The 15,103-nt window shown below is 42.8% G+C and overlaps 1 protein-coding gene and 1 long non-coding RNA gene across 3 annotated transcripts in view; one reads left to right on the top strand and one right to left on the bottom strand.

Moving 5' to 3' along the window:
- Positions 1–8,925: 8,925 nt before the first annotated feature.
- LOC101730313 lies at positions 8,926–11,564 on the bottom strand. Its single transcript, XR_208669.3, has 3 exons — positions 11,328–11,564; positions 10,149–10,283; positions 8,926–9,058 (listed from the first exon to the last, which is right to left on the bottom strand). It is a non-coding gene; the product is annotated as an uncharacterized LOC101730313 (long non-coding RNA).
- pinx1 (PIN2 (TERF1) interacting telomerase inhibitor 1) overlaps positions 11,553–15,103 on the top strand; it is an 89,274-nt gene continuing 85,723 nt past the window's right edge. Inside the window, exons 1-3 of one of the 2 annotated variants that reach the window (XM_012964033.3) lie at positions 11,553–11,686; positions 13,103–13,212; positions 13,898–13,990. In XM_012964033.3, coding sequence (XP_012819487.2) covers positions 11,668–11,686; positions 13,103–13,212; positions 13,898–13,990 — 222 coding nt within the window. In that variant the 5' untranslated portion in view covers positions 11,553–11,667. 2 annotated transcript variants of the gene reach the window in all.

A 15,103-nucleotide genomic window follows, 5' to 3' on the forward strand; every position in this document is an offset into this window, starting at 1 on the left:
GCTGAACCCGAAAAACTGGGTTGGGTGCATCCCTACTTTGAATTTTCTAGGTAAGGTTTCATAGATGGGGAACTGGAAAGGGGGTGTAGATTTACAAGAGTAAAATAAGTCGACGCGGTATAAAATCTCTGTCTCGGTTATTAGATTGCACTCTTGTGGCAGTTTCCTTGTACATCAACTTTTTGCCAAAAATGGCAGGAGCTTAAGTAACGCATTGTGAGTTGTGTTTTATTTTTTTTGCCATTGATTTTGTTCATTTCCAAAAATATGCGTAAATTTATTCAAATATCAGGTTGTGTATTTTTTTTTCAAGTATTTGCAGTGAACAACGTGATCGTGATTATTTTCAAATCTTTTTTTCCAACTCGAATGAAAGATTTTGCCAGCTAAAAGCTTGACAAGCTGCTGGGAAAAAAATAAAGAAAAAATCGAGATTTTGCAGAATAGAATGAGATTTTAGTGAGATACTTTTAATGATTTACGTGATTTTTGAGGTTTTTTTCATAAATAAGTATTTCTCGAGTTTTTTTAAATTAGAAAAAAACATGAAAATACTCAGATTGGATATTTAATAAATCTGCTTCTGTAGGTATGTAGTGAGCTGGATTTGGAAACTTCCTATCATATTGGAACCTTTACCATGTACAGGTATGGGGCCTGTTATTCAGAAAGCTTGGGACCTGGGGTTTTCTGGATAAGGGATCTTTCCATAATTTGAAATACCAAGTCTAATAAAAACAATTTAATTTACTAAATTAAACATTAAATAAACCCAATATAACCAATATGGTTTCACCACACCTTCAAGTACAAGGTAGTTTTAAATTAAAATGGACTTTATAGTAGATGGCCTTCCTGTTATTTGGAGCTTTTTGGATAATGGGTTTCTGGATCCCATACCTGTACAACCAATTGGCTATTTACATTATTGTATTGTAAACATTTACATGCCCTGGTTACTGTTTGGGAGTAGACATGTCTACTTCAAACTGCTTATCTATCCATCTGTCTATCTATATCTATCTATCATCTATCCACTATCTATCTATCTATCTATCATATATCTATCTATTATCTATCTATCATCTATCTATCATATATCTATTTATCATCTATCTATCATCTATCTATCATCTATCTATCTATCATCTATCTATCATATATCTTTTTATCATCTATCTATCATCTATCTATCTATCATCTATCTATCATATATCTATTTATCATCTATCTATCATCTATCTATCTATCATCTATCTATCTATCTATCATATATCTATCTATCATATATCTATCAATCAATCTATCATCTATGTATCTATCTATCTATCTATCCTCTATCTATCTATCTATCTATCTATCTATCATCTATCTATCTATCATCTATCTATCTATCTATCTATCATCTATCTATCTGTGTATATATACATTCTGGTTAACACAAAACACATACAATAAATGACGACAGATCCGTGTATCTATTACAGTATGTCTTATTACTATATCCATTACTTTATTACAGAATACTATTTTATAGTCGGAATTTTCTATTTAAGCTGAGAAATCATTTTTTTTTTTCCTTTATCCATTTGCCCTGGAATGAGAGAAAGATTTAGGGCAGATATGAGCCTGATTTGTCTATTGCAACAAAACATTTAATCGATCAGAGTGACAAAATGCTTTGATTCCTATCGCACATATAACCAATATAAACCCTGGAATTGGCCCCATATAGAGAAGGGAGTCCGATTGTTCTGTTTATTTGACTGGTACAATTCAACATGCATTTGAAATAACGATATGTGTGTTTGTGCTGTTGTGTAACGTTGTTGTCTCATTTTTTTTTATTTTATATTGGGTTTTAATTTGAAATGTAGATTAAAAAAACAATAGAAGTCAATAACCATTATTGTGCGTGGGTTCCACTTAAACTGGTGCAGAAAACAAAACAATAAACTCTTATCATCAGGGACCTATTCTACATAGTTATAGGCTATCTGTGTTACTGTAATACACACACACACAACTTTTACTGTAACGAACCTTGCACTGTAATGGTTAGCGTTCAATAATAACTTGTTGAAACTGAGTTTTTGTATTTTTGATTATCTCTAAGAACTGGAACATTTTTATACACTCTATTTACGGTCACACCATTCGCATCGTTTGTTTTACGCAGTTCAATTACCAACTCGGTTTGAGTCGTAGGATAAAGCGACAAGGCGGTGTCGATTCCTCTGGCTAAAATAAATGTTTACTGGACTTTCACTTCTCATCCCACAATCTTCAAAAGCAGATATTCGTGTGTTTTTGTTTTCTGTAAAAAGTTGTGCCTTCCGACCCGAGTGCACAAAAATGTGTCATATTTGCCATCGACCCCCCCAATCCCCCGCCCTCAGCTCAGTATCGGATCTTTCATTGGAAGATGAAGGCACATTTCAGGTCAACCCAGCTGGAACCTCCTATTCCTATATTCCATGTAGAAAGTTTTCTAGTGTGAGTTGAGTTCAAATGAATTCAAAAAAAGACCTTTCAGAGGCCATTGGGTTTAAAAAAATAACAAAGCTGTTTGATTATTCAAAGGCCGTTTGGGTTCAAATTGAACGGGACAGGACCATTGGGATATAAACCACTGAAATTGAGTGCCTTTGAATTATTCCAAAGTTGTGCATGTCTTTGGTACGTTCAGCAACTGGTGTCTTAGGGCCAATGCTCGGCTGTAGCATTTGGATTCTTCAAAGACATGGGTTTGAACCAATGAAAATGGGTGCCTTTAGATTACTTAAAAGACTGTTGGGTTTGAACCAATGACGACGGGTGCCTTTGGGGCATTCCGAAGGCTTTCTGACCATTATATGACGCTGTTTCTGAATTATCCAAAGGCTGCTTTCGAATCGCGGAAATGCCCCCCTTCCCTTGAAACACTCCAAGCTGTGAAGTTTTAACCAATTAGAGCAGTGGTTCTCAACCTTCCTAGAGAAGGTTCTTCATGTTGTGGTGACCCCCAACCATAGAATTATTCCTAAGACCATTGGAAATATGTGTTTTCAGATGGTCTTAGGCGACCCCGTGAAAGGGTCGTTCGACCCCCAAAGGGGACCCACAGGTTGAGAACCGCTGAATTAGAGACAAATGTTTTCATTTGTGATGGAAATTGGCCTCTGAAAGGACTTTCATTCAAACCTCCTCAGTGACTCTGACCATAAAATCCTCAGTTCCGGAGACTCGGTTTATTATAAGACCAGGGAGATTGTGTTGGCTTAGTTGAATCAGGGAGCTGGCCAGATATAATCCATGGTGCTTCCACTTCTCTTGAATCGCATCTGTAACCACAATCATTGTTTTCAGGAGACTCGGTAGGGCTGTGACCTCTCTAGGTGCTGATCCAATGGCAGCCTCCAATTCGTGGGAGGAGCTTGGGCACCTCCTATGAATTCAACCAATGAGTGTGAGCTGCTTTTATTCTGCAAATGTTCCTACTTTTGGCCCTTTCAGCAGCCCGTACCAACCCAACTGTGTATGGTGCTCCCAGTTGGACACCTTGCTTCCCATTGCCAGTAGGAGCCTAGGGCTTTCTATACGCCCTTCGCTGCTGAAACTGCCTTCGGTATAGGCCAGTGGTTCTCAACCTTCAGTTCCTCATGTTGTGGTGACCCCCAACCATAAAATTATTCCTAAGACCATCGGAAATATGTGTTTTCCATTGGTCTTAGACAACCCCTCGTTCGACCCCCAAAGGGGCCCCGACCCACAGGTTGAGAACCGCTGGTCTAGGCCGTCCCACACCCTCTTCCAGCAAGTCTGAGGTTTAAGCCATTTTACTTGTTTATCTTTATTTTTAAACCGCTCTTTAGACTTCTTCATAAATCCTACAGTCTGGACGAATAAAAACCTTTATTTATTTTTTTTCCAAGGTGTGTAATGTTGTGTTGTCCAAATTATGTATAAACTATGTATATGATGTATCTGATATTTGACAGCCGCCGGCTGCGCAGTTTTAACCAGTATAATTAACAAAAGAAATGCATAATGTTGGTGTTGAAAAATAATAATAAAAAGTGAAAAAAAGTTCAAAATGTTTGTGTAATTTTGCATGGATAAAATGTACTTGGTGCATTGAGAAATGTTGTTAAGGTCCTCAGTGAAAAAAAAAAAGGATGGTTTCTTTTATAACCTTAAGTGATTGGTTTGTTAACCAGATTCCCCTCAAACTGTATAAGTGTTGATTTACTTCGCATTATTATGATTATGGCTGTTTTGTTTTGTTTTTTAAATTTCAACACAAAATTGAAGGGTAATGTGTCTGTGTATAACACTGTTCCTTAAAACCAGGTCGTGGTTGTTTGGAAGCAAAAAAAACAAAAGTTTGTGTCATATTTCTGTTTGTATTTTATTTGTTGTTTGGTTCAGATATAAAGTTGCCAAATGATCTCTACGTGTTTTGGGACCTTTGTGGGCCTCTGACCCAGAGAATTGTGGGTGCTGTACGCACCTTGTCATGCTAAATGCCATATTCATTCCCACCCATACGCTCTTATACCAACACTATTCTTGTGGTTGTACAATAACTCACAGAGATTCATGCCTATAATAATAATGGTTTTATGGAATAAAATATCCTTCCACTCTCACAAAACAATATCATAGAGCTCTTCCTTTATTATTTCAGACTCACCCAAGGAAATTAGAAAGCAAAAGCCCCCTATTATATCTTACATCTGCCCCCATCATGCCCATGCCATTGGAATACACCATGTATGAACCATACGTATAACAATTTAAATTCCTTCTGATACTTTAGTTCAGTAATGTGTGAACCCAGAAACTATTGCTCTGTGAGGCTACAATTTTATTGTTATTGTGACTATTTATTTCTATTCATTTTCTCACCTATTTGTTGTACACCTTCAGATTGGCTATGTCGCCAAGCGAGCGGATGGGGGATATCGGGAAAATCCAGGCTAATACGGTCATTTGGCCCTGGGGCCAAACGATCGAATTAGAACGGCAGGTATAGGCAAAGTCGGTTCGGGGACCGCATCAACGAGCCAATGCGGCCCCCAATCAGACTAAATTTTTTACCTGCCCGATCGATATCTGGCCGATTTCAGCTCAGATATCAGTCGGGCAGGCCAGTCGTTGGGGCCCCTACACGGGCCGATAAGCTGCCAAATCAGTCTAAGGGACCCATATCGGCAGCTACAATCGGCCCGTGTATGGCCGACTTAAGTTATCGCTGGATAAAAGCACGATTGGAAAAAATTTGGAGTAACCACGATGATTTCTGACGTGCGAAAATTGCACGGAAATTCTTTCAAAATTTTTGGATCCGTATGATCATAAGCGAAAACCTTTCTGGCTTTGAAACTTCAATGTATGATTTTGGAAGTCTCCCATAGGGCTCAATGGCACTTTGCAGCTCCAACCTGGCCCAAGGAAAGTCTCCCATAGGACTCAATGGCACTCTGCAGCTCCAACCTGGCCCAAGGAAAGTCTCCCATAGGGCTCAATGGCACTCTGCAGCTCCAACCCGGCCCAAGGAAAGTCTCCCATAGGGCTCAATGGCACTCTGCAGCTCCAACCCGGCCCAAGGAAAGTCTCCCATAGGGCTCAATGGCACTCTGCAGCTCCAACCCGGCCCAAGGAAAGTCTCCCATAGGGCTCAATGGCACTCTGCAGCTCCAACCTGGCCCAAGGAAAGTCTCCCATAGGGCTCAATGGCACTCTGCAGCTCCAACCTGGCCCAAGGAAAGTCTCCCATAGGGCTCAATGGCACTCTGCAGCTCCAACCCGGCCCAAGGAAAGTCTCCCATAGGGCTCAATGGCACTCTGCAGCTCCAACCCGGCCCAAGGAAAGTCTCCCATAGGGCTCAATGGCACTCTGCAGCTCCAACCCGGCCCAAGGAAAGTCTCCCATAGGGCTCAATGGCACTCTGCAGCTCCAACCCGGCCCAAGGAAAGTCTCCCATAGGGCTCAATGGCACTCTGCAGCTCCAACCCGGCCCAAGGAAAGTCTCCCATAGGGCTCAATGGCACTCTGCAGCTCCAACCTGGCCCAAGGAAAGTCTCCCATAGGGCTCAATGGCACTCTGCAGCTCCAACCCGGCCCAAGGAAAGTCTCCCATAGGGCTCAATGGCACTCTGCAGCTCCAACCCGGCCCAAGGAAAGTCTCCCATAGGGCTCAATGGCACTCTGCAGCTCCAACCCGGCCCAAGGAAAGTCTCCCATAGGGCTCAATGGCACTCTGCAGCTCCAACCCGGCCCAAGGAAAGTCACCCATAGGGCTCAATGGCACTCTGCAGCTCCAACCCGGCCCAAGGAAAGTCTCCCATAGGGCTCAATGGCACTCTGCAGCACCAACCCGGCCCAAGGAAAGTCTCCCATAGGGCTCAATGGCACTCTGCAGCTCCAACCTGGCCCAAGGAAAGCCTCCCATAGGGCTCAATGGCACTCTGCAGCTCCAACCCTGCCCAAGGAAAGTCTCCCATAGGGCTCAATGGCACTCTGCGGCTCCAACCCGGCCCAAGGAAAGCCTCCCATAGGGCTCAATGGCACTCTGCAGCTCCAACCCGGCCCAAGGAAAGTCACCATACTGAAGCTTGAATGAATTCCGAAATGGTTGTAGTCTTTGCTAAAAATACAACTTTTTCGTGGAAGTTAACGAAAACCACGAAAAAGTTGTGCAATTTTAACAATATTATTGTAGTCAGTACGAAAAGTTCTAAAAATGAGAAAAAATACAATTTTTTCTGAAGAAAAAAAAAAATTGTGGTTTCATAAATGGGCCCCTTAGTATGATGTAGAGAGTAATATTCTGAGAAAATTTGCAATTGGTCTTTGTTTTTTTTTATTTGTAGTTTTTTAATTATTTCAATTTGTGTTCAGCAGCTCATCTGTTTGGAGCAGCTATCTGGTTGCTAGGGTCCAAGTTAAGTTAGCAACCAGGGAGTGATTTGAACAAGAATCTGGTCTATGAATAGGACAGGACGTGAACAGAAAAATAAGAAATAAAAAGTAATAATAAAACTGGAGTCTCACAGAGCAATAGGGTTTGGCTGCCGGGGTCAGTGACCCCCATTTGAAAGCTGCTAAGAGTTGTAATAAGAAAGCAAATCATTGAGAAACATAAAAAAATAAATAATGAAGACCAATGGTAAAGATACTTAGAGATGGGCATTTTACAACATCCTAAAAATTAACTGAAATGAACTGAAATGTAACTAATAAGGCAATGGGCTAATAAGGTACTAACACTGTAAAACATATTAAAGCAGCACAGAGGGAAGTTCCAGAATGTTTCCTGGGACCCTAAGAAGTTGATTGGAGGAGGAGGGAATCACAGCAGATTTGAGTGCAAGCTTTGGTTCCCAGAATGGCTTTTTCTCCAGCAGTTCAGAACCCCAAATGTGCAACCAGACTGTTACCTCCACTCACACTGTTATAGCTCAGTGCTGCCTACATTTGCCTCTCACCTTCCTCCAGTCAATGCAGGGCCCTCGTCTTCCTTTTGACCTTTGTAAGATACTCCTCTACTAAATGGTTTTTGTTCTATTTATCTGTCTGTCTATCTATCTATGTATCTATCATCTATCTATGTATCCGTCCATCTATCTATCCATCCATCCATCTATGTATCTGTCTATCAATCTATCATCTATCTATGTATCTGTCTATCCATCCATCTATGTATCCGTCCATCTATCTATCTATCCATCCATCTATGTATCTGTCTATCTATCCATCTGTGTATCTGTCTATCCTTTCATGTATCTATCTGTCTATCTATCTATCTATCCATCCATCTATGTATCTGTATCCATCCATCTGTGTATCTGTATCCATCCATCTGTGTATCTGTCTATCCATCTGTGTATCTGTCTATCCTTCCATGTATCTATCTGTCTATCTATCTATCATCTATCTATCTATCTATCATCTATATTTCTATCTATATATCTATCTATCCATCCATCTATGTATCTGTATCCATCCATCTGTGTATCTGTCTATCCATCTATCTATCTATGTATCTGTCTATCTATCTATCATCTATATTTATATCTATCTATCCATCTATGTATCTGTATCCATCCATCTGTGTATCTGTATCCATCCATCTGTGTATCTGTATCCATCCATCTATCTATCTATCATGGCTATTACAGTCTATCTAGCTATTATATAAAATTCTAGAGTACCGGACCTCATGCATTTGAATTTTTAATGCAAATCCCTGGCCTCTGAAAGGGCTTATCCCAACACTTTCCTGACCATAAATCCTAAAATTCCAGTAAAAACAAATAATACCCAGAAAGCAAGCTGTGATATGAAGGGGGTTAAGGAATTGGGGGACGTGAGTATATATAGTTGGCAAGAGAACACATCACACACACCAAGGTACGTACATGTCAAGTTATATCCCATGATCACCGAACGACTCCTTTGCCTACATACCCCATCTCATCCCTCGCCCCATACTCCATATTTTCACCATTGATAGAGTACCCATAATCCACCTCAGCTCCCTCCCTGCCGCCGGTGTGTATAGCAGCCATACAATCCTATGCTCGGCCCCGATGGCAATGATTATGGTCTGGCAAACTTTATACCTGGGGCAAGCAGCTAAACCTGTGCCTGCGTTCCATTTACTCTAATTTTTGCACTCTGATAATGTTAACTCTTTCACTGCAAGTGTTGCCGGCAGCGGGCTGCGTAGAAACGGGCAGCCGAGGGGGCAAACTTACCCTTATTCTATCCTGTTTACAGTTACGGGCTGTCTTTATCATTTTATAAGGAAAGAAAACAAAAGGCATCTTTCCCCTTAAGCCTCTTCTATAGGGAGTCAGCGGCCGTCTTCCCTCTGACAAATGAATGTATATCCTGCGAGTACTCGGCCGGGGGTGAATGTCAGGACGCGTAGAAGCTTTCGGATTGGTTTGTTTTTTTATTTCAAAGCCTGATTATTTTTTTACATGAGTTGAACGTTTCTATTTTTGCCACCATTTCCGTGGTTTTGGGGAACCCAGGTTTGCGTCAAAAGATCATGCCAAAACGAGCCTAAATAGAAATAAATATGTTTTCTTTCAAATCGACTTCCATTCTCCATATTTGAAATAGTTTCGATGCCATTTTAAGTGTTTTATTGAAACATGTACTGATGAACAAAAACAAAAACTTGTCATCTTGACAAAAGATTTATACATGAATCAGAAGTATTTATTTCGATTTTGTACCTTTCCATTTTAATACATTATAATGTGCTGACTTAAATGAGAAAAATAAACAGTTCATTTTAATAAAATGTCTATGGGAATGTCTTTCTGTCCTGTGGGTCAGACCCAGCCAATTACTGAACAGAACCCAAACCTAATTTGTATATTATATTTTTAATTTAAAAAATTATTTTCAAATTCTTCAATTTCAAATTTTAAGATTTATGAATCAAAAGTCTCAAAAACTCAATTTTGTAGCATATATTATAAGGGATATATGGGCACAGAACCCCTCAGTGACTGCTAATATCCTTATCATTTACAGTAGGGGGTACATTATCCCTTATAATACATGAGTGATACTCAGAGTTCCCTGTATAACTCAGCCTGCAGCCTTGTGCCTTTATATGGGCACAGAACCCCTCAGTGACTGCTAATATCCTTATCATTTACAGTAGGGGGTACATTATCCCTTATAATACATGAGTGATACTCAGAGTTCCCTGTATAACTCAGCCTGCAGCCTTGTGCCTTTATATGGGCACAGAACCCCTCAGTGACTGCTAATATCCTTATCATTTACAGTAGGGGGTACATTATCCCTTATAATACATGAGTGATACTCAGAGTTCCCTGTATAACTCAGCCTGCAGCCTTGTGCCTTTATATGGGGGGCACAGAACCTCTCAGTGACTTTTGATTCTTGAGAAGACAAAGGAGCTTTATTGCAGAAACACAAAAGAAAAAAAGGCAGGCACTGGTACAACAAAGGTAAGTAACTGGCAGGTAATAAAGCAATGTAGGCACATACTAGATAAGAGGCAGGCAAGGGTTAACAAGGTATAAATGATATAGTTTCAGACAGGCAGCATGGGGGCAGAGTCAGGCCAAGGTCAATAATAGGAAAAGAATACTAAGGTTAGCGGGGTACATACCAGGGGTAAGGTGGCCTGATGATAAGGTGCCAACTGGCCATTTCTCTCTGATTTCTGCACCAACATGTCGGCGCTGATGTCCTTCCCTGTCTGTAGAGCGACAACGACTCTGAATGGACACGTCTCTTATGGATCCTGTGGAAACAGAATGTTAAACCCTTACATAACTCAGGAAGCGCACCGGGGACTCAAGCCGCTCCGTCTTGGACATGGGCTGGGGAGATTGCTATGGAGCTCACCCATAGTAACTGTAATGAAGGTCCTGTTAACTTTCAACTTTAAATTAAAGTAACACTGACACGGGAAAACATGTTTGTTACAAACCCGTCAGTTAATAGAGCTTCTCCAGCAGAATCCTGCATTGTAATCTGTTTTTCCCATGGGGCTAGCCATATTCTTCATTTCCCAGGGTGCCACAGCCATGTGACCTGTGCTCTGATAAACTTCACTCACACTTTACTGCTGCGCTGCAAGTTGGAGTAATATCCCCCCTCCCCCACCCCTCCCCCCCAGCAGCCGATCAGCAGAACAATGGGAAGGGAGCAAGATAGCAGCTCCCAGTAGGTATCAGAATAGCACTCAATAGTAAGAAATCCAAGTCCGGCTTGGGACTCCTCCAGTTACATGGGAGTAGGAGAAACAATAGGTTAGCTGAAAGCAGTTCTAATGTGTAGCGCTGGCTGAAAGCTCAGACTCAGGCACACTTTACTGCTGCGCTGCAAGTTGGAGTGATATCCCCCCCCTCACCCCCAGCAGCCGATCAGCAGAACAATGGGAAGGGAGCAAGATAGCAGCTCCCAGTAGGTATCAGAATAGCACTCAATAGTAAGAAATCCAAGTCCGGCTTGGGACTCCTCCAGTTACATGGGAGTAGGAGAAACAATAGGTTAGCTGAAAGCAGTTCTAATGAGTAGCGCTGGCTGAAAGCTCAGACTCAGGCACAAGGCACTGAGATGGCGCCTACACACCAATATTACAGCTACAAATACATTTGTTGGTACAAGAATAAAAGGTTAAATGGCAGAGGGAATTATTTGCTGTGTAACAGTGTCATTTAGAGATACAAAGTGTCCCATAAATAACATGGCAGGGTCCCTTTGAAGGGGAAGTGGTGTAACGCACACACGGATACCCTATAGAAATGTGCACGTTTTATTGATATTCGCCTTTCTCATTTACCTCACGCTAGAGCAAAACAAACACCAAGCAGCCAAAAGGCGAATGTATAGAATCGGTTTATACCGATACAGACTGCAGAGGTTCAGTTTCACAGTCCCGCTATAACACTCCGCATTCTGCTCAATACTAGGGCTGTTACTGGGCGGCAGGAATATATATAGCGTTTACCAGTGGCCCCGCCCCTTTACTGGCGCTCACGTGACTAACAGCAGCTTCTGTGCCCGGCCTTACGTCATCAACACGCTGTGTCGCGGTCACTGTGACGCGGGATTATTTCCTTTTTCGCCCAGCTGTGCCCTGAGGAACATCTATCCCGGCAGTGCCCTCCAGCTCCGGGACCATGGCAATGCTGGCAGAGCGTAAGTGTGGCCCGGGGGCCTGCCATTAGCCTTGCACTCTGCCCCTTGCACTGCTGCAGCACCAAGTGTGTCAGTGGGGGGGCAGCCATGTGTCTTACACACCATGTGACTCTCTGTGTGGCTCCCCTGCTGCTGAACTACAACTCTTAGTAACACTGGGAATGCTGGGAGTTGTAGTTACTATGATTTCATTTCCCAGGGTGCCACAGCCATGTAACCTGTGCTCTGATAAACTTCAGTCTCACTTTACTGCTGCGCTGCAAGTTGGAGTGATATCCCCCCCACCAATGCTTTCTAACAGAAACAATCATTGTTGTGGCAACTTAAAGGGACCCTGCCATGATATTTATGGGGTACTTTTTATTTCTAAATGACACTGTTACACCGCAAATAATTCCCTCTGCCATTTAACCTTTTATTCTTAAACCAACAAATGTATTTGTAGCTGTAATATTGGTGTGTAGGCGCCATCTCAGTGCCTTGTGCCTGAGTCTGAGCTTTCAGCCAGCGCTACCCATTAGAACTGCCTTCAGCTAACCTATTGTTTCTCCTACTCCTATGTAACTGGAGGAGTCCCAAGCTGGACTTGGATTTCTTACTATTGAGTGCTATTCTGATACCTACTGGGAGCTGCTATTTTGCTCCCTTCCCATTGTTCTGCTGATCGGCTGCTGGGGGGGAGGGGGGGGGATATCACGCCAACTTGCAGCGCAGCAGTAAAGTGTGCCTGAGTCTGAGCTTTCAGCCAGCGCTACACATTAGAACTGCTTTCAGCTAACCTATTGTTTCTCCTACTCCCATGTAACTGGAGGAGTCCCAAGCCGGACTTGGATTTCTTACTATTGAGTGCTATTCTGATACCTACTGGGAGCTGCTATCTTGCTCCCTTCCCATTGTTCTGCTGATCGGCTGCTGGGGGTGAGGGGGGGGGATATCACTCCAACTTGCAGCGCAGCAGTAAAGTGTGCCTGAGTCTGAGCTTTCAGCCAGCGCTACACATTAGAACTGCTTTCAGCTAACCTATTGTTTCTCCTACTCCCATGTAACTGGAGGAGTCCAAAGCCGGACTTGGATTTCTTACTATTGAGTGCTATTCTGATACCTACTGGGAGCTGCTATCTTGCTCCCTTCCCATTGTTCTGCTGATCGGCTGCTGGGGGTGAGGGGGGGGGGGATATCACTCCAACTTGCAGCGCAGCAGTAAAGTGTGAGTGAAGTTTATCAGAGCACAGGTCACATGGCTGTGGCACCCTGGGAAATGAAGAATATGGCTAGCCCCATGGGAAAAACAGATTACAATGCAGGATTCTGCTGGAGAAGCTCTATTAACTGCTGGGTTTTGAAAAAAACATGTTTTCCCATAACAGTGTTACTTTAATGGCACATTTGGGGTATAACCTGCGCTGTTGCCTTTAGCCCGTAGGAAACAGAAATGGTCGGTAGACCCAAGAAACAGCGCCTGGAGTAAGGATGAGTCCAAATTTGGCCAGAAGATGCTGGAAAAGATGGGCTGGTCCAAAGGCAAGGTAGGTAGCTCTTTATACCGCCACAACTCGAGTCATCATGGTAACTTTATTAGCCATTTCTTTCACTCTGGGGGAGGGGCAACTTTTTGGGGATATGGAAATGTAAAAGAAATAAACGCTAAACACTGAACTTCTCTGGGATGATTTAGGTCAATAAGGGGGGTGGAGCCCTGGTCACAGTATAAACGCCCCCTATGTTAAAGGGGTGGTTCACCTTTAACTTAACTAAACTTTTATTATGTTATAGAATGGCCTATTCCTAGCAGCTTTGCAGTTGGTCTTCATTATTTTTTTTATCATTTTTGAATGATTTACTTTCTACTTCTACATCTTTCCAGCTTTCAAATGGGGGTCACTGACCCCGACAGATAAAAACGATTGCTCTGTGAGCTTACAATTTTATAATTTGGTTTTTTTTCTTTCTATTCAGTCCCTCTCCTATTAATATTCCAATCTCTTGTTTAAGCCACTGCCTGGTTGCTAAGGTAAACAAAACCCTAGCTACTAGATAGCAGCTGATATTCCAAATGGCAAGGCTGCTGAACAAAAAGTTAACTGAGAAACCAGAAATAATAAATGAAGACCGATTGCAAATTGTCTCTCATTATCACTGTGTACATCATATTAAGAGTTAATTTAAAGATGAACAACCACTTTAAAGTTTGTCTCTTTTTTTCTCTTATAGGGGCTGGGAGCTAAGGAACAAGGGAGCACAGACCACATCAAGGTGCAAGTAAAGAACAACACTCTGGGACTCGGAGCCTCTATCAACTATGAGGTAATGAACTGCCATAGTCATCTCATTCTGCTACATGCACTCTCTCTGCTCAGTATAGCGGCACTCAGGGAAATGGTCACAGTCAGTGCAACAAGCATCTCTGGTCTCTGGAGCAGTCTTACCATAGGCACAGGGAGAGAGAACCAAATCAAATAAGACAGGTCAGGACTGATACAGTCTCCCCCTAACTGGCCTTCAGGCTGGGCCCCCTTAGCCCATAACAAGGTTACAGATATATAGAAACATTGGGGTAACAGTCACCCCGCTATAGTTCCAGGGGTACCCAGGGCACAAATAAGCACTCACCCCAAATCCCCCCCCTAACTGGCCTTCAGGCTGGGCCCCCTTAGCCCATAACAAGGTTACAGATATATAGAAACATTGGGGGTAACAGTCACCCTGCTATAGTTCCAGGGGTACCCAGGGCACAAATAAGCACTTACCCCAAATCCCCCCCTAACTGGCCTTCAGGCTGGGCCCCCTTAGCCCATAACAAGGTTACAGATATATAGAAACATTGGGGTAACAGTCACCCCGCTATAGTTCCAGGGGTACCCAGGGCACAAATAAGCACTCACCCCAAATCCCCCCCCTAACTGGCCTTCAGGCTGGGCCCCCTTAGCCCATAACAAGGTTACAGATATATAGAAACATTGGGGGTAACAGTCACCCTGCTATAGTTCCAGGGGTACCCAGGGCACAAATAAGCACTTACCCCAAATCCCCCCCTAACTGGCCTTCAGGCTGGGCCCCCTTAGCCCATAACAAGGTTACAGATATATAGAAACATTGGGGTAACAGTCACCCCGGCTATAGTTCCAGGGGTACCCAGGGCACAAATAAGCACTCACCCCAAATCCCCCCCTAACTGGCCTTCAGGCTGGGCCCCCTTAGCCCATAACAAGGTTACAGATATATAGAAACATTGGGGTAACAGTCACCCCGCTATAGTTCCAGGGGTACCCAGGGCACAAATAAGCACTCACCCCAAATCCCCCCCTAACTGGCCTTCAGGCTGGGCCCCCTTAGCCCATAACAAGGTTACAGATATATAGAAACATTGGGGTAACAGTCACCCCGCTATAGTTCCAGGGGTACCCAGGGCACAAATAA

This window comes from Xenopus tropicalis, chromosome 5 (genome assembly GCF_000004195.4).
Source record: "Xenopus tropicalis strain Nigerian chromosome 5, UCB_Xtro_10.0, whole genome shotgun sequence".
Lineage (NCBI taxonomy): Eukaryota > Metazoa > Chordata > Amphibia > Anura > Pipidae > Xenopus > Xenopus tropicalis.